We start from the raw sequence: 20,542 nt of genomic DNA, 5'->3' as shown, positions 1-20,542 counted from the left end.
AGCTGCCTTAGTCAACCAGCTCTTCTCGCTCATTTCTACCAATGGATACACTTGGATATGCCTAATGCTGCTCCTGCCATGCTTAAATGCTTGTGTAACGTGCTCTTAAACAACCTTGAGCGGTGATGATTCCACACTTCCTTAGGCATTCTCTTATAGCAGTCCACTACACTTACAGTGCAAACCTGGATGAGGAGAAAATGGCACTCAGGGCCTTCTGGACTCAGCCTCTGGAAAAGGTGCTGCAGACATCGACAACAGTAACAACCACACAATGTGATTTCCATGCTACGCCAAACACACTGGCCTGTGGACTGGCTTCATTTGCAATTTAGGCAGATACGCATGGAACAAAAACTGGCTTAAGCCATTATCAGGTGAGCTTCAGAGATGTGCTTGAAATAATGTCTGGACATCTATCCTGTCACAGTTCAAACAAGAGGCAAAGTGTTCCTGGGCTTATGTCCCTCAAGCATCTTCACGGGATCAGTTTAGGCTTGTGTACATATGGATGGATGGCTGACTTGACACTTGTTCCATCTCATTGGCTTCTTTTTGAATGTTATACAAGACTTAAATTGGATGAAAAGTCTCCTGAGAAATGTTAAGAGATCCTGTCGCTTCTGCATGTGCCCACATGCAAGCAGCTGTGCTGTATGGTATAGTTTTGCTCCAAATTCACTGTTATTGTGGTGTTAAGACATGATGGATCTCTGTCTTCTGGGTGATTTTGTTAGGACAGCAGTCTCCATCTTGGTGCCCTCCAGGTACTGTTGGACTCCAGCTCTCATCAGCTCCAGCCAGCGTGGCCAATGATCAGGGATGATTATGAGAGTTGCAGTCCAAAACATCTGGAGGGCACCAGGTTGGGGAAGACTTGTATTAGGAGGTTGGTTCTCAAAAAGCTTGAGTATGCATAATTAAGGTTGCACTTAACGGGAAACTAGGAAGAGATATTTAACACAGGCAGGTTTGGAATGAGATCCAGATGGACCTGAGTGGAGAAGAAATTAACAATGGGAAAGAAATCACACCCAAGGCTGGTGGAGACAGCAGTATGTGAGCTAACCCACTAACACTGGTAATTTAATTGCTTTTCTTAGGGTAGCCAAATATCAAAAAGCGAGCCCTGGCTAGGACCATTTCTCTATTATGGGGATCACTTTTTAGGACCTGGATGACTTGCTCAGACTGCCTCCAAGACCTTGTTTACATGATATGCCAACTTGCAGTAATAACTTTTGAATCCACATTACCATGTGATGTAGTGGTGGTGGTCTAATTATTATTGCTTTATTACATCAACACTGCGATAAAGGTACATGGTGGGTCTTGGTCCTTCTGAACATTTATACATACAAGAGGATAATCGGGATGTGTCACCAGGTCCAGGTGAAGAGGAAGAGCTAAAGAGTTGCTTCCCCCCCCCCCAGGCCAGGTTAATCTCCTACGGTTTGCTTGCTTGATCTTGGAGGTGACAAACCCTAGCACGTTGAAGGTCTCTGATCTCACCTAACCAATAAGAAGATTGCCAATTCTGCTTGATTGAAATCACTGATCCCTAAGGAAACACACTGACCTGTGCGTGACTCATGACAGTCAGCAAGGGGTTGTGGTTGAAATCCCGTAAAATGCTGTGTGTAAAAGTAAGGCAGGCAGAGAAATAATCGTAAAGTAGCATCCTGGCTCTTGCTTTTGTTAACAAATAGTCTTAGAGCCTGTATGCTGCCTTAGAACCTGGTATCTTGCTGATGCCCTCATTCTGTAACATTGATTGTGTGCAGTAGAACCACACTCATATTATTTCCTAGTGTTGTGGTCCCTTTGATGTAATGACAGAGACACTACAATAGCAGCTTTGACTTTTGCTTTCCAAAAGTATGTTGCCCTGAATTTGTATGCTTTCCTGGTGGCAGCTGAAAACAGGATGTTAGACTAGATTATCCTTTTTTCTTTTTTATCCTTTTTTATCTCTGTAAGGCAGGGATGGGTAACCTGTAGCTGTTCAATCAGTGTTTAATGCCGGCTCCTGTCAGATCAAACAAGTATGGCCAATTGTCAGAAATGACTGGGGTTGTAGTCGAGCAACATCTGGAGGGACACAGGTTTCTTACCCTTGCTGTAAGGTGGTTCTTATGCCACACCCTGTTACTTGGAGCTACTCTAGATGGCAGGGTGATTAAAATACATCCAGTCTTCTTCCTCACTACCTATGAGTGATGTTCTGAAAAATGTTGGGCAACTAATTTGAGTTATCACAGCTTGGAGACTGGCAGCTTTAAAGGTAGCCTTTTCTTTATTCCAAATTACAGAACAGGATCTCTCTTTTTAGTGATCTGTTTAAATCTGAGTATATATAACTCTGTGTGTGTGTGCGCGTCAGCCTGAAATACCACAGTGTGTAGGGTACTGATTTATTCCCATTATGCAGATGTGTTATTGAGGCTGAGAGGTTAGCGGTTCTCAAGGCCATCCAGCATGTCCATACATGAGCTGGAATTCAAACTCGTGTGTCCCAAATCCATGACCCAGACATTCTGCACTGGTAGAATGCCCTTTCTCAATGATATATGCAACCACTTAAAACACATTTGTGTGAGACAGTGTGACACTTAAATATGAGCTCTGGGTATCAAGTCACTGTTTCCTGAAGATCTGGGGCCACAAGAATGAAGAAAAACTTAGCAAAGATCATTTGTCTTAAACTGTGTTCTGTCTCTTTAAATGTAAAAAAAAAACCCTTTCCAAGGCTATGGAGAGAAAATGCTAGAACTGTGCACGATCATGACTAGAAAGCAGGATCCCTGAGTGGTCACAGAATCTTTCCAGCACAAGACAGAGAGATAGAGAGAGGCTGCTGTCCTCCAACTGGCATCTGTTTAGACAAATGCTTCTTCTCCAGAACAGATAGCAAATCTAAAAGAAAATCCAGGCTGGAAAAGGGAATGTGGCAGATCCTTGCTTCTGTGTTCAAAGGGAGCAGCAGCAGCAGCATCTTTCCTAGCCATGGAAACCATGTTTTTAAAGGGATTACTTGGGTGCAGTGTTTTAAGCAAGCCCTTCTGAGGACTCTGACTGCTCTGCGGTGCTTTGTGTTTTTGATTCTCTTTTTTGCACATATGTAATTCTGGAGGTTAAAAAAAAAAATCTGCCAGGGATTCAGAAGGCATCCCACTAGCGATCAGCTGACATTCCTAACTGAAGGCTGCAATGTGTTGCTTATTCATTTTGTACTGTGAGAGCTGCAGGGACTAGCAGAGAGCCAAACTATGCATTTCAAACAGCAGGGCTTGTGCAAAAAGAGGGGTGAAAGAGAGGCAGCCGGCGAAGAAAGAGCACAACTGGACTTCCTCCTTGTTTTCATCCATTTCTGCAGGATCATGTATTCATAAGGGATGTGGTGGGCCACGGGGAGCGCAGGCCTGAGCTGCGGCCTATCCACTCAGTCCAGAATCAGGCCCTCCACTACCGGAACAGAGAACGCTTTGCCACAATCAAATCAGCATCTTTGGTAAGCAGCCACCACACCCCTTGCCCCACTATCCTTTTTCCCTCCTTTCCCCTTGTTCTGATGTGACTGTGTCAGTGTGGGGAAGGGGTCAAGGATTCTCTCCTTTCCCAACGCCCTCTCCCCTCCTCTCTTTTTTTTTGTTGGCATAGCAACTAGATATTGCAAGATATTTTTTTTAAAAAAATGTTTTGTAGAATATTTTGAAAACACCTCTTAGCATTTGGGATTATTTGCAGCTTCTTGAAATTTAAATGTGGCTTTTGGAGGAAGAGGGGTTTTTGTTGTTGTTGTGGTTTGTTTGTTTCCCCCCTCCCCCCCCCCCATTGGTTTATTCCAAATTGCATCCATTTTTGTTGAGTATAATTTCTGTCTGTCTGGGAGGGGTGGGGGAGGGGTGGTGGGGACTGACTGACTGGCTCGAGATATTGATGATCATAATTTTAATGAGTGCTGATGGATTTGACCAGTGGAAGGAACTGCTGTCGCCTCTCATGGTGAATTGCTAGCTGTTTGCATTCATTCATTCTCATTCATTCATTTACAGCTAGCTGCATTGTTCCCATTTGACACTACAAAGGACTGGGCAACTCCTATAAAAATGACAGAAGGCTAGGGTTTTGGGATTTATTTATTTTTGTTGTTGTTTTATGGGAGGCTGTAAGAAAAGCAGGCAAGGAGGGCATGGTGGTGGTTCAGGCAGCATTTGTACTATTGCAAATGTGATTGCTAGTGATGTCTTTGTAGTAGCGGAAAGGGGTGTGTGCTGGTAGAGAGTGAGGTCTCTGCCTCCTCCCCCATCCTTTCCTTTTCTCTCTCTCTCTCACTCACACACTCTCTCTCTCTCACACACACACACACACACACACACACACACACACACACACACACACACACACACAGCTGGAAATTGGCAGCAGTATCCCGAAAGTGGGTGGAGGAGGGGTTGAGATGCTTCACAAACCAGCAATGCTCTGACATGTAAAATAATAGAAATCTTTGGTATTTCGGCCAAATCAGTATTAGAGGTCACATGGACAGAGAGCTTCACAGGGTCCCCAGCATTTGGCCGTTGCATTTGCTGCCTGCCATTATGACATCATCCGGAGCCAGCCCAGAAATTACAATGGATAACCCCCCTTTTTTTGTCTTGCCTGCTATCTGAATGATTTTTCTCCTTTGCTATTTCCCTAAGTACTCTCCGTAGCACATCTGTTCCCCACCCCACCCTGATCTTCAGGACACATCAGAAGAGCTTCTTGTTAGCTCCCGATGAAGGTGGTTTGAGAAGGAATTTGCAGTGGTGGAAGCTACACACACACACACACTCTTGTGCTGAAGCATTCGAGTTCGAAATACTGCTCATGCCCACTGCTGGCATGGATCCCGGGAGACGGTTGTGTGTGTGTATGTGTGGGTTTTTCCCCCCTCCCCGTGTGCCATGGGAAAGTGCTCCCTCTGGAACTTGCAGGCTGATCCGATTGCATGGGCATGGAGGAATGGTCTTCTAGGCGGCAATATGCTTCACGCCTTATCCAAGCAGAGGCCTCAGTGTGTGATCTCCTTTTGTAGAGAATCCTGTGGCATCAAGGTATAGCAGTACATCTCTTGCCCTAGAGATCGATACAGTTCTGTGTAAGTTAGAGCAGTCATCCAGTCGAATCATTCTCAAACTCTACCGAGTCCAAACGTGGGCCTCCTAAGCAGGACTCTTCTTGTGGGGCAGTGAGTGGGATGGGGGGAGTTCTAGCAGTAGTGGTATATCAACATCATGAACTTTGCTTTTGCATATCTGTGCCCAAAATTTAGTGAATGTCAATACTGACAATCCCAGAGGAATTTTGCAAAAGTTCAAAATCTCAGAGTGGTACACACTAGTGAAAGCTGAGATATGTCTTAACAGCATCCACTTGTATATGTTCCAAATGTGGGGAATATAAATCTGTTTGGGACATTTGCAACCCATCTGTCGGCATTCACATATTCACCAAATCTTTCCCCCATTGTTAACACGTACACTGTCAAGTGCTACACTAATCATTAGGCAGTAGTTACAACCACTGGGAGGCCTGGAGGAGTGTTACTATGACCCAAGGTACCCGCCCACCAAATGGGGGTAAAGGAATAGTATCATCCACATAACCAGCTCCCACTAGTGTTTTACCTCTGGCTCCTCTTGTGTCTGTAATGAATGTGTTCAGTTATCATAACTGGTAATCTTACAACTCCCGCCCCCCAGCCTCCTTTTCCTCCTTGAAAGCAAAGGCATGGCCAATGAAAAGGGAATCCCCCCAGTGTTTCCCCGCCCCTTGCTACCAGTGGTGTTTGTACGCATATAAAAGTTGCACCTGCTACAAAATGTTGCAGTGTATCCTTTCCCGCTAATGAGAGAGCTGTTCAAGGTTTTAGCCAGCCAGCCAGCTGGCCATGTCCTCCTCCAGAATACTCTAAGCTGTAATAGGATCAAGCAAGCAATTTCTACTCCCGCGTTTCTGTTCTCTTCCCCCCCTCCCACATCCCACCCCCATTGACACGCAACATTCCATGGTTCGTGGAGGACACTAAGTATGCTCAGTCCTCGTTGGGCTGTTTTTTGGTGGGAGGGGAGGGGAGGGAAGAGGGATGGGATTACCCATTATGTTTTTTTTTTTTAAGTTTTATACTTCTGTCATACCTCCAGGCTCCCCCGAGAATGTTGATACCTCCCTCCTATTTCTCAATGGCCACATTTTGTCTCCCATTTCCGTCGGCACTCGTTACCTGAGTTTGCTGTTTAGAGGGAATGAAGGTGGGACCTTTGAAAGGGGGAAGGATAAGCCAACCAGCACAAACACATCTTGGTAAACACATGAGAGTATGCAAGCCCTGCTGTTACCTAGTTGCACTGTTGGCCCTTTTTGTTCATTCTCTGTGGAGCCTTCTTTTGACCATGGACCAGACAGACCTCCTAGTAACTTCCATTGATAACCTGCCATATCCTGGAGCCTCAGGGCAACTTAAAATAATTTAATATGTCAAACTTTGAGCGAGGCAAGGTAGGGGAAGAGTTGTAGCTAGATTTGCCGGGACATGGAACTTTGCTTAGCTGCCACTCATTTCCTGTGTTCTTCGTGGCTAAGTCAGACAGAATATATATGAAGGTGGTTGGAAAGTGGGAGGAGTCCATACACATGTATTTGGGCTTGCATGTCAAGGCTGCTCCTGGGAACGTGTCAGTGGGAGGCCAATCTGATGTATCCAATACCACCTGAGTTTTACCAGTGATTCTAACAAGTGGAGTCACAGCTGGAATTATCCTTCTATGTCATATTTCCATTTATCTGATTTGCTTTACTAGCTTGTGTCCTTCCTTAGTTGTATGTTTTTTCTTCTTCCCCACCCCATTCTTTCTTCTGGATTATCAAAGAGATGGCATGAAAGCCCCCTTCATGCGTTGCTTGCATAAAGGGCGCATTACACAAGCAGTGGGGAGCAGGGGCACACTGCCTGGCCCCACGCTGCTTCTAGGCCTCTGTGTCTTAGTGTTGTCATCTAAAAGGTCTATGCATGAGCTAATGTATGAATATCTAGAAGCTGGGCTGGGCAAATATGCCCAATGCAAGAGGCAAGGCCAGGATTGTAACCTCAGTCCCCTGTACTTGTCTCAGATTGAAAGGCGGTAGAAATCCTTAATATCCCAACTTCTCCAATACCAGAACAGTAATATGAAACCTTCTCCCATTTGTGTTCTGCCATTTTGCCTCCCGTGCTAATGAGTTTGTGCCTCCACTCCATGGTGGGCAGGGTGTGGGTATGCAGAAGGACATTGGCTTGTAAATTCAATATGGCCTGCTAGGGACCTAGCTGTCTGTTGCTTCTCAGTCTGTACCAGCGTTCCCCCATGCTGGCTGGGGCTGATGGGAGTTGTAGCCCCAAACATTTGGGTGTTTCCATGATGGGGGAAAGCCGGTCTGTATACTTTAGGAGACACTGCCAAGGATGTTATGTGAAAGTACGGGAGGGGGAAGGAAAGTAGAAGAGGGGGATCGGCCTCTTTGAACTCCTAACAGCTTGGGGCAGCCTTCCCCAGCCTGGTGCCTTGGAGATGTTTTGGACTACAACTCCCACCATCCTAGACCATTGGCCAAGCTGAGATTTGTAGTCCAAATGTCTGAAGGGTGCTAAATTGGGGAAGACTGGCTGAAGGGATGCATACTATGGCAACCCCATCACTTGCCACTCTGGGCTCCTACTGAGAGGAAGGGTAGGATAGAAACCAAATAAATAAATAATAAACAAAATGAGGGGAGATTTCAGATGCAAAATGTGTCCTTTTCCCACTCTCTAGAAACCTCCCTCCCTTCCCCCTGATACACAGGAATATCATGTTCAGGTAGCTGATCCCAAACGAGTCCTTCAGCACTGTATGTCACAGGCAGGGATGGATGAATCTTTTAATGTTGGTTTCTCTCCATTTCTCATGTTTCCCAGTCATAAGTTCAGTTTACCCCATTTCTGCAGCAGTTTGCACATTTTTTTAAAAAGTCCACACAAAAATCCATGTGCATTTTTGTTTGCGTTCCTGCCTAATATACACATTTTTCAAGCAATTTCCCCTAATATAATAATCTTTTTCACGTTATTCATTAATACGTGCTTTTTTGTTGGCCCTTTCCCCCTAATATACATATTTTTGTATGTATTTTGTTGTTGGAGAACTGCATTGCAAAATGTGGAAGAAATGTGAATTTCAAAGAGTAGCTGTTGGTTTGGTGAAAGATAGTAGGAAGTGAATTTCTCCTACATCCCTAAGCCCAGGTGTGGGGAGGTATGAGGATGGGGGAAATATTGAAGTGCCCTTCCCCCCACCCTTATTTTCTCCTGGAAACCTCCCCCTCCCCCTTTCTGGAAGCCCTGAAGAGCATTACAAAGCTCTTATTCTGAGCTGGTTGGAGTCCTAAACAAGAGGAGCACTCTTGTTAGAAACAAGGAATACTTTACAGTATTTTCTTGTGGGTCACTGCTTGTCCCTTCTAACGGTGAATTTGGTGGCTTCGTGTCTAACAAATTTAGAAATAAAGTGATAGCAGTTTCTGCATAACCCCCCATATTTATTTATTATTTTATTATATCCTGCCCTTCCTCCCAGTAGGAGCCCAGGGCGGCAAACAAAAGCACCAAAGACACTTTAAAACATCATAAAAACAGACTTTAAAATACATTAAAACAACTTTTAATTTTTTTTAAAGAAGCTGTGAAGACATCTTTAAAAAAGTTAAGACATACTTTTTTTAAAAAAAAGGTTTAAAAACATATTAAAAAGCAATTTCAACACAGAAGCAGACTGGGATAAAGTCTCAACTTAAAAGGCTTGTTGAAAGAGGAAGGTCTTCAATAGGCGCCAAAAAGATAACATAGATGGTGCCTGTCTAATATTTAAGGGGAGGGAAAGAATTCCACAAAGTAGGTGCCACCACACTAAAGGTCAGTTTCCTTTGTTGTGCAGAAAAGACCTCCTGATAAGATGGTATCTGCAGGAGGCCCTCACCTGCAGAGCAAAGTGATTGACTGGGTATATAAGGAATAAGATGGTCTTTCAAGTATCCTGGTCCCAAGCTGTATAGGACTTTGTACACCAAAACTAGAACCTTGAACTTGGCCTGGTAGCAAATGGGCAGCCAGTGCAATTCTTTCAGCAGCGGGGTGACATGTTAATGATACCCTGCCCCAGTGAGCAGTCTTGCTGCCACATTTTACACCAGCTGCAGCTTCCGGACCAACCTCAAGGGCAGCCCCATATAGAGCGCATTACTGTAATCCGGCCTGGAGGTTACCAGTGCATGGACAACAGTGGTCAGGCTATCCCAGTCCAGAAACGGCCGCAGCTGTCTTACCAGCCAAAGCTGGTAAGTAATAGGCAGAAGTATATTACTATACACATTAACGAGACGTTAAAAGAAAACAACAACATGACAAAGACTGAGCATGTTTGAGGGCCTGCAGGAGCCATGAGGATGTGAACTCTTTAAAGGTTTTTAAAAAAATGTTTTTAAAGCTGTTTTGTTTTAATGTATTTTAAAGTCTGTTTTTATGATGTTTTAAAGTGTTTTTAGTGCTTTTGTTTGCCGCCCTGGCTCCTGTTGGGAGGAAGGGCAGGATATAAATCAAATAATAAATAAATAATAAACTCCCCAGAAAGCTGATTTTACCAGAGCCCCTCCCATCTCCCCACTCTATAGAAGTACAATGCTCTGGTTTAAGGCCAGCAGCCAGTCTCTTATTTGAGTCCTATAGCACAGCGGGAGAAGGCTTCAAGAGGCTGGGGAACAAGAACAGGTGTCCTTTCTTTCCCCCCACACACATACCTGTAATCCATGGGCAATGCTACAAAGGTCCTGTTCCTCATTTCTCTGTTCTGAACCCCACCGACAGCCTGAAAACAGCAGTGTTCAGGCATACATTTCCTGTATCCCCACCCCAGCTGAGGAAGAAGTGAAGCTTTGGCTGTGAGCACACTAGTCACCTGCAGCAAAATGTTTTCATTGGCCACACCTGGAGGCAGAACTGGTTGATCTGCTGATCAGTTGTGAAATCTCAGTGAAGTGAATTAAAAAAAATGCATTCAAGCTGATCCCACCAGATTTTACAGAGAAAAGCGGCAGGGTTTGACTAGCATTATGTGTCCCCATTTTCAAAAAAGAGAGGTGGAGATGCACTGAAACCGGCGTCTACTTCCCATAGCAATCTCCAAAGAGCTAGCCCCTGTAGGTATCATCTTATGATAGCCATCCACACTGGGGAGTGGGAGTCTTTTAGTTGCCCTTGTGGATGACTGCCCCCAAGCTGGACCTGCTCAGGCTACTCACTGTTTCCAGGAGCCAGTTGTGCTCTGGCTTTCTCCTTCCTTGCTCTTGCAGCATTCTGAGGAACCTTTGGCTCTTCAGATGCTTTTGATCCCCCATCAGCCTCAGTCAGCATGGCCAATGGTCAGGAGTGATGGGAGTTGTAGTCCAGCAGCATCTTGGAAGCCACAGCTTCCTCATGCTTGCCCTGCAATTTTGCTACAGCTTTAGCCACTCTCAGTTTAGTTTCTGCAGTTGGCTATTTTGGCTCTTCACGTTGAAAGGAGTTTGGTTGTGAAGATCCCACAATCCGGTTTGTGTACATAGAAGCAAGTTAGCGATCTTAGTAACCAAAGAGCAGGGTGCCACAGTTAATTCAAAGCATAGCTATGGTTCCTTGTTCAGTTCCCCATATCTTCAGTTAAAGGGTTGCACGTGTGCAGTGCTGAAAGAAATCTCTGTCTAGGACCCTGGAAAGGGTGGAGAGTAATGAATGGTAGGCACTGTTAGGTCTGGCTCCATAAAAAGGGAGCTCCTTGCATTGTGTAGCTTCAAAAGCCCCATGTTCTCTTAAAAGCTGGTCCAGTCGTTCATCTTCTCTCTCCATGAATCATTCTTTCGCTTCTTTCCATATCAGGTTTTAAAATCCATTCCTGCTGTTCCCTTAGGGACATCAATGATGATAGCAGTATTGTAGTAAGGTTTAAATGAGGTATTTGTGTCTGTCCTCACAAAAGAGGTCACCAAAGAAGAGAGAGAGCCTCCTGTCTGAACTAACAACCTCAGATGGCAAAGTCTGTAAGGGGTGTGTCCTGAAGAAGAGTTTGCTTGGCAAATTAGTAGTATTGTTACTGGGATGATGATGGCGATAGGCATTTGTAGGGTGTGTTAAGAGGTTTCAAAGCTCTGTAATGTAGGTCAGTATTATTATCCCATCTTGCAAGTTGAGAGAGAATGCCCCTCACCTAAAGCTCCCTGGTGAGCTCATAGCAGAGGTGAGATACAGACAGGCTTCCCGATTCAGGTCACTTCCACACCATGCATTTAAATCACTCTCATGCCACTTTAACAGACTATATCTTCCCACAAAGAATCCTGGGGAACTGTAGTTTGTTCAGGGTGCTGACCTCACAGACCTACAAGTCCAGCACCTTTAGCATACTACAATTCCCAGGGTTCTTTGTGGGAAGCCATAGTCTGTTTAAATGGTTCTGGCCATTAGAACCCCTTGGAGGAGGCTCTTGTGCAAGTCTCTGTGTGGAAGGAAATGGGTTTCCTGATGATTGGTTGGTTGTCCCCTTGCTCCATCTGGGGCATGGCGAGAGAGACTGGCCAGCAGTGAGGGAGTGGAAGAGGGAGACCCTTTTGGGGCTCCTCGTGCGGAAGTGGTAACGAGAGGTAGGAAGACTGCCTAGCAGTAGGGAAGACTTAGCGCTGCCCTCTACTTGTTCGGAGGGCCTGGCGCATGGAATCTGCAGGAGCCACTTCCTTCCAGGCAGGTGAATGGGCTCAGTGGTAGAGTGCCTGCTTGTATGCAGAAGGTCTCAGGTTCAATCCCTGGCATCTCCAGGTAGCACTGGGACAGATTCCCTGCCTAAAACCCTGGAGAGCCCCAGCCAGTCAGTGTAGATACTCAGCTGGATGGAGTAAGGGCCTGACTTAGTATAAGGAAGCTCACCTGCATTCCTTGGGGTGATGATGATACCCTTGGCCTGTAGGCCCTGAGTCGAAGGGCAGGGACTGGAGTGGGCTGTTGAGTGCAAAGGAAATGCGATCCCTAGCTGCTGCTCATTTTTTGGCTGTCCTTCCAGAGTTCAGTCATTCTTATACTCCCCGCCCCAACAACCCTTGCAAGTCTCACAAGTTCCCAAGGGAGCCCTTCTCCACAGTCTGAGAACGTAGGTGGTACAGATGATCAAATTGATGTTGTGCCCTTGATGATGCCGGCATTTTTATTTCTTTGGGAAGGCACAGATCCCAGGTAAGGGACCCTCTGCTGTGGAAACTGCCCTCTCCTTGCTTTTCCAGCGTCTCTGCTACTGAGCAGAGGCACCAGACAACTAAAGGACACAGGGACTTCACCCCCCAGCTTTCCTCCAGATCCATTGCTGCCTTGTGTGACTTTTCCTCTTTGGATGTTGCTTAGCAGTGTTGCCCCCCCCAGAGCATCAAGGGTTTTTTTAAAAACAAAACAAAACAATTGTTAGCATCTGAGATGAAATTAGTGATGGGGAAACTCACTCGGTTCCCATCCTTTAATTAACCTAAAAGTGTTAGATTGATTGCAAGGATGTCCCCATATTAATCCACTGTTTTCCTGGAGTAATTGAAGAGTGGTGAGGCTTGTAAGCCCTATTGCATGCCCAGTGATGCCACTGAGCTCGCAAAGTACTCTCAAGCCCTCTGTGCACCCCTTCCAGATGAATCTGGTATTCCTTGTGTCCCCCCCTGTGCTGTACAACCTCCCGGAGGATGGAATCGCTGCCGCTGAGGGTCCAGCGTGCATCGGGACGGGTACATGATGCACCGAGACCTCAGATACTCCCAGGGATCAGACCTTTTCTACCCTATCCGTCTTTCTCTATTGTTACGTAGCACAATGGGGGGAGGCCCTTGTGTGTGCTGAAAACGGTGTCAGAGGACCTTGGATGTGTCTTCCTATGAGTGATGCCTCTGAGGCAGCTGCGCTTCGTGAGAACTACATCTTCCCATTATGCCAATTGCCTTGGATGTATCATCAATGTGTGGGAGCATCTGAGGCCATCGTGCTTCACATTTCCCTCCTGTTGCATGCTGGACCTTTACTGTCAATAACCCAACCTCTACTAAGGTTACAAAGTGAGGATGGGAAGAATCTGGTCCATGCTGTCAGGGGTGCAGTGCGTGCAGAGGCTCTGGGCCCCTTAACGGGGTCGTTGGTGTCATTGGTCGCGCAATGGAGCTTTAAGGTCTTGCTAGTCATCAGCTGATTAAAATGTGGGATAGCAGTAAGCCAAAGAAAGACTTGAGAGAGCATAGACCAGGTGTGGGGAGCCAGATGTCGCTGAGCTACAACTCCCATCATCTTTGGCCATGGCCATGCTTGCAGGGCTGATGGGAGTTGTAGTTCATCAATGTCTGGATGGCCAAAGGTTCCCCATACCTGGTGTAGAGGGTTTACAAACTTGAATATGCATTGCTGGTGTGATGCAGTGGCACAAAAGACCAATATTATTTTAGGTTATATTGACAGGAGCATTTCCTCTCTCCCCCCCCCAGAAAATAATAAGACCTTATTCAGAACTGCGTACACCTCATGTGGAGCCATGTGTTCACTTTAAGGAGAGTGTACAAATGGTAAAGGATTTGGAGAGGAGCACTGAAGATGCTAAAGGCTCTGGGATGCACATCTTGTGAATGGCTACCCCTGGTCTAAGGGATGGTTTCTAAGGCGAGTAGGAGCCCAGAGCTTATGAGGAGCTGAGCAAAGGTGTCCAGGCAGGGAATAAAACCACAGTTGGAAGAAAGCAAAGAATTGGAAAGATTGTCATGATCCTGATCCTGAATAGTAGCCAGGACTCCAGCACAGGAGGAGGAGGAGGAATAACAGTTGGATCTGGCACAAGCTGTTAAGGTGGTGAACCTTGAGATAGCGCCCAACACTGAGCCAAAGTCTGTTAGACAAGAAGCCCTCCACCCAGAGCCCCCCAGAGCTGTGGAGGAAATCCTACATGTGTTGAAGTGTCTCCCTTCAGACTGAGTGAATCACACATTGCCTGAGGCACGTTGCTGGTGTATATGCCATCACTGAGGGGGCAGGGCTAACTACACACTCCTGCTGGACAGTTCACACTTTCAGAAGCAAATGCCTGAATAGGGATATGCTTTGAGCATAATTGTCTGCTGGGAGCCAACTGACATCCTGCAACTTCAGCCCAACCCTTCCCGTTACCAGCTTGAGTGAGCCACTCTCAAGGGTACATCCCACTCACGGTCCGGTCAGGACAAAGATTATCATGGCCCAAGCAAAAGCCATGCAAAATAGAAAGCCTTTGTAGTTGTTCCTGCCAGTGACCAGCCAGGTGGATGGAACCACTTCAGTATGTGGAGGTCCTGTACTGCTTAGGGCCTTTTTCAGCTCAAGGGCCATATTCCTTCTGGGGGCCACATGGCAGTGCTTGGTATAGCCAAAGGCAAAATCAGGCAGAGCAAAAAATGTGAGTTGCCCCTTTGTCTAGTAGGCTAGTTTCTATGTACACTCGCACACCCCTCTCTGTTCTCCATCCAGACAAACAAGACACATTTTCAGAGTTTAGGGACATATTCCAGTCAAGCAAAAAGGAGGGCCGGGGAGGGGCCTGGGGAGAGTCCTGAGGAGAGCTTTTGGGAAGCACTGCACAAAGTGCTTTGCAAGCCCTGTGTTTAGTGCTTACCAGGCACCGGGCATAGGCTTGGCAAAGCGCTTTGTGCAGTAGTTCCCAAGCAGCTGTTTGGTCGATACTGGGGAAGTACTCCAGGATGGGACTTTGTAGTGGCAGTGCCTGCAAAGCCCCTTTTGGCCAAACCCCGACTTTACCTGCCCCACACCTGAAATCATATATGACATTATGTATAGGGCAGGTGGGTGTGGCTTGCCCCAAACAAGCTGCAAGGGTTAGAAGAGGAGGCCTGGTGGGCCAGATTTGGCGTGCAGGCTGGAGGTTCCCCTCCTCTGCCGCAGGGGTTCGAAATGTAAGATTGCAAAGTTTTGCTTTTAGAAAATGCTCAGAGGAGAAGTTCTGGAAGCATTAGGAAAGGATCTGGAAAAAGTACAAAGGAGGTGAAGATCTTAAAATGTCTATAGTTTATGTATTTGTATGAGGCTCTACAGGAACTTTAAGATAACTCCAGTTCCTGTAGTCTTTCTGTACAAGAGCACTCCTGTGGTCTCCTATTTATTTCAGTGGTTAATTTTCCACTGGATTGTGATCTCCATGAATTAGAGTAGACTCCCTGGACTCACTGGCACTGTGGGAAGGCCGGTGTGCAAGCATGGTGAAATGAGGGCTTCATCAGTCCATCCCAGGGTGAAAGAGTCCTCCACTTGCTTCCATTTTGTGATTGTGTCAAAGCTCACTTCACTTTCTAACATGTCAACCATGTTATGTTCCAGCAGTCTAAGCTGTGTTTTGATCTGGAAGATCTCTGGCATAGACTCCCTATGAGTACTTGGGCACGGGTCAGATCTCAGCATGCGTCAAACAACAGGCACTTAGGTTCTAGGGCAGCCAGCTATCAGTTTTGAGTGGGCCAGAGTGAGGTGTGTGGTCCGAAACAGACAGGGGTCAAGTTACAGAGACCCTCACAAATGTCAGAGGAGCTAGGGACAAGTATGAAGTTAAAACTAGGCAGGGGTTAGGCTCCAAGGGAACAATCAGTGAGGAGGAGCAATAGCTTACACAATGTTGATTTATTTGATTATTTGATTTATATCCTGCCCTTCCTCCCAGCAGGAGCCCAGGTCAGCAAACAGAAGCGCTAAAAACACTTTAAAACATCATAAAAACATACCTTAAAATACATTAAAACAAAACAACGTTAAAAACATCTTTTTAAAAAAGTTTAAAAACATCTTTTTAAAAAGGGTTAAAACATTAATTAAAAAAACATATTAACAAGCAATTCTAACAGACGCAGACTGGGATAGGTCTCAGCTTAAAAGGCTTGTTGAAAGAGGAAAGTCTTCAAAAGGCACCGGAAAGATAGCAGAGATGGCGCAGGATGAATGACAAGAATGTTGTCACAGTAGAGGTGAATTACTCAGACTGAGGAGGCTAATGCTTTGTAGGGCCTGGCAGGCCAAAACTGAGACCAGCTGACTAATACACAGTCAGGCTGGCACTACATCCTAGATGGTTGTAGCTCAACCTACCAAAGTGCTAGTGGCACAGAAGGTAAAGCATCAGAAAGCAACTGCTGGGAAATGGTTAAAACTATTTCAGTTGGTTAAAACAAGAGTGACCAACTGCAAATATATAGTACTAAGGCAGCCTTTCCCAACCAGTGTGCCTCCAGATGTTGTTGGACCACAACTCCAATCTTTCCTGACCATTGGCAATGCTGGCTGAGGCTGATGGGAGTTGTGGTCCAACAACATCTGGAGGCACACTGGTTGGGAAAGGCTGTACTAAGGGCTCTGCCCCACTTGCTTCGCTCGCCAGCCCTGCCTACTGTTACCAGCACTCTCCCTCCCCCCCCATGCGTCACCAGCCCTCCCTCCCTCCATGGATCACTAGCATACTTATCCTCCCCCCTACAGGCCACCAGCCTACCCTCCCCCCCCATCAGCCACTGGTGCTCACCCCTCTCCCCATGGGTCACCAGCATACCCCCCTCCCCCTATAGGCCACCAGCACTCCCCCCATGGGTCACCAGTCCCCCTCCCACCCACCCACTGGCCCACCAAGGGCCAAGCACAGCCATTCACCCACACACTGCCACTGCTGGGCGCCTCATGCACCAACACCGACATGCACCTCATGCGCTGCCTCCGCCACCACCACTCTGCCTTGCCTTGCCTCCAAATGTTATGCTACCCTTGAATGGTTCTGCACAGGTGCGTGCCTGCGCAAAAGCATTCATGGGTAGCGTGACACTTAGGAAAACATAATATAGTAAGAAATGAAAGCCCTCAATAAAAGCAATATATAAATGTATGGTATCAATAGACCTGTGATCTGGCCATGTCTTCAAGTAGTAAGCCATTTCACTACTCAGTTGCACTCTACCCAATTCTTCAGCCTTCAAAAAGGACTGTTTGTCTTAGCTATTAAACAGAAGGCAGTTGATCAGTTGGATAAGAGTTTGCGACTGGGGGAAGGAAGGCTACCTGTGTATGTTTATTTATTTATTTATTGCCTCACACACACACAGTTCTCAAGGTGATGTATAATAAAAGCATCTGAAGACAACAGTAAAACATCAGATGGATGGATGGATGCACGGACAGACAGATTTTTTTAAAAAAAACAGATACTCATGGCAGAGACCTATTCATCCATTGGGAAAGCCAGACAGATCAAAAATGCCTTCAGTTGTTTCTGGAAAGTGCAGATAGCGGGCTCCTGTCGTATCTCAACAGGAATGCTATTCCACAGAACAGGGGCAGCCACACTGAAAGCCCTGCTCTGAGTTACTGTGGAATGGGCTGATATCTTTAGATAAAGGACAAAGAATGTGCACTGGTGGTCGGAAGCTTATGATGAGGCTAATAAATAGGTGGGCCAGCTTGAAGTGAGCCTGCCTGGGGTACTGAATATTAACAGCTAATAGAGGCTTGTACAATGTCACCTATATGCCCCCCCCAATACTCCTTCCTTAGCCTCTCCCAGTGCTCCTCAGTGTTAGGCTACGGCAGCCTTCCCCAACCTTGTCTTTGCAGACGTTTGTTGGATGAAACATCTAGTCATCCCTGACCATTGGAAATGCTGGTTGGGAATTATAGGGATTAGAGTCCAGCATTTGAGGACCCAAGGTTGGAGAAAGCTGGGCTATGGGATGGTAAATAAAAAAAGAGTATAATGAGCCTGTCCAGGTATTAAGATCTTCTTAAGAGATCCTTCTCCACGTTTCCCTAACCTTGAAGATGAACAAGAAGGATCTTTGTGGTTGTGGGAACACACCTTCTGGGGAGACTTGTCTGGCGCTGATGTCTTTTTGGCAGCAGCTGAAGACCTCTTTATTTGCCCAGATAATTTTAAACATCCTTTTAGACTTACAACTTCCACAGTTAATTCTGATTTAAAAATGGAAATGGACTGCCCCCAAGTCGATCCCGACTTATGGCGACCCTTTGAATAGGGTTTTCATGGTAAACGGTATTCAGAGGAGGTTTCCCATTGCCTCCCTCTGTGGCTGAGAGGCAGTGACTGGCCCAAGGTCACACAGTGAAATTCATGGCTGTCTGGGGATTTGAACCCTGGTCTCCCAGGTCATAGTCCAACCACTTAACCACTACACTACACTTAAAGTCTAGGCATTTTAGCTGCTCTACTCTTTAAATAGCCATATTGTTTTAATGATTTTTATTCTTGTGTTATTGAGTTAAATTGTTTTGTAAGCTGCTCTGGGCACCTTTGGACTAAAGAGCATGGTACAAATGTTCCAAACAAATAAACCATTGGAGTTTGAGCACCATTTCAGATTTCATTGGAGGGTGTGTATGCAGGGCTCATAGTAAGCTTCAAAGATGCCCTCTTGGACTTACTTAGGAATAAAATGGGGAGGAAAGGTATGTATCTTAAGAATATTTCTTGTATCTATAGCAATGATGGAGCCAGTGATCTGGCCAAGGATATAGCTGCTCCTGGGAAATAATCATGTGTAATCTGAAATATAGAGGAGGAAGAAAGTCCCCCCCCTTAAGGAACTGGTACCTCTGATTTGTGGGAGCAGCAAAACATTTTGGCTGTTTCCTTTTTCCTCCCTCTGATCATCGTTTCGTGAGCCTTCTCAGATGTATGACGGTCAAATGAAAGGCTTCAACTAACCTCCCTCTTGTTTCCATTACTTCTGGGGTGTGTGTGTTACAGTTACTGATTTGCTCACAGTCAGCAACTTTTTCATTTCATTCTGAGAGATCAGGGCTGGCACACCTGGTTGGATAGGTGTATGAATATGGTACAACAACCCTTCCACTTGCTTCTACCTCTTGAGTTGTATACACATTTAACAGGCGCATTGGAAAAGCCAGTAGCCTCTGGCACATTTTATTTTTAATCCCAGAAAAAGTGATCATGTAAACAGCAAAATTCTGAGAGGTGTAGTTTCGGTTCCACAAGAGCCAACCATAACCTGCACATGAACCAAGACCAGTCTTGCTAGAAGAGTGTGTGTGTGTGTGAGAGAGAGAGAGTGAGTGAGAGTGAGAGAGAGTCAGTCAGGATAACAATCTTGGGATGATAAGCTCTAATATCTCAATTGAGTGTTTTAATTTTTTTTAAAAAAATATCCAGGACATAACTAAACTTGTGCCTTTTCTAAGCCTTTTTCTTGTGCCATTTTTCTGCCAGTGTGTTCATGAGAATGTATCCTATATACAACAGGTAGGCAGGCTTCAGGCTTGCAAGATTTACTTAGATCTTTTACTAGAACCCTAACATCCATCAGCTGAAACCAGATGCAAAATAACAGCAAGGGAGAGAGAGACCCACACCTAGAATTAAAGAAGTACCATGCTGCTGAGCATATATTCAGCCCAGACGTTTTCTGTACCAGAACTGAGCTCGCAGCCCATTCATACAAAAATCTACTCTTGGTTTTCTTCAGCTTTCTTCATTTCAGCAACATAAAGAGGGGGGTGATTTTTGTTAATTGCTGCTGTTAAACAGTTGGGAGACAGGCTCCCTTGTGCAAATCTGTCCCCTGTCATGGTTCTACCTGCCTCCCCAGTTGCCAACTCTAGAGGCAAATGATGGGTGTCAGTAGCCAGCATCTGCAGCCGTGGTATTTGGCAACGTATCTGCTTTGCTTCTGGGGTATTTGAACTGCCTGGAATAGACAATGTGGGCTTGAAAGCAGTGGGGTGGTCTTGATGTTTTAGAGCAGCAATTCTCAAACGGTGCGCCCAGGCACACTGGTGTGCCCTAAGAGATGGCTAGGTGTGCCTCAAATATTATGAAAGTATATTTTAAAAATGAGAAGAAACCCATTTGTATAGGGTAAGCAATAGTTTTCTATAGTTTTTATTCATAGTTTAAAATATATAATATATTTTTAATTTTGTACACAAAGTGTGCCAGAAAATTTTTACAAGTTGTACAGTGCGCTGCGGACCAAAAAAGTTTGAGAACCACTGTTTTAGAGCATCTCTTGACTACCCTGTCGAGCAGAAGATAACTTTTTTCTTGTCCCCTTTGATGGCCTTTAGGTTACAAGGCAGATCCATGAGCATGAGCAGGAGAACGAGTTGCGGGAACAGATGTCAGGTTATAAGCGGATGCGGCGCCAGCACCAGAAGCAGCTGATCGCCCTGGAGAACAAGCTGAAGGCTGAAATGGACGAGCACCGCCTCAAGCTGCAGAAAGAGGTGGAGACTCACGCCAACAACTCGTCCATTGAGCTGGAGAAGCTGGCCAAGAAGCAAGTGGCCGTCATAGAAAAGGAGGTGAGTCAGGACAAGGGGCGTAAGGAGGCATTGTTTTCCATCCCGCCCTGTGGTCATCGTGTGCAGCGCTTTTCCCGTTCCGCTGCAGTC

General features: G+C 45.9%; 1 protein-coding gene across 7 annotated transcripts in view; it reads left to right on the top strand.

Moving 5' to 3' along the window:
- The window catches only part of TAOK3 (TAO kinase 3), a 108,816-nt gene that overhangs the window by 70,446 nt on the left and 17,828 nt on the right, over nucleotides 1-20,542 (top strand). For all 7 annotated transcript variants that reach the window (XM_061602530.1, XM_061602527.1, XM_061602528.1 and 4 more), the window contains 2 exons: nucleotides 3,377-3,511; nucleotides 20,216-20,452. In XM_061602530.1, coding sequence (XP_061458514.1) covers nucleotides 3,377-3,511; nucleotides 20,216-20,452 — 372 coding nt within the window. The remainder of the gene's footprint in view (nucleotides 1-3,376; nucleotides 3,512-20,215; nucleotides 20,453-20,542) is intronic.

This window comes from Rhineura floridana, chromosome 19 (assembly GCF_030035675.1).
Source record: "Rhineura floridana isolate rRhiFlo1 chromosome 19, rRhiFlo1.hap2, whole genome shotgun sequence".
NCBI lineage: Eukaryota > Metazoa > Chordata > Lepidosauria > Squamata > Rhineuridae > Rhineura > Rhineura floridana.
This window is presented reverse-complemented; position numbering and strand designations above follow the sequence as displayed.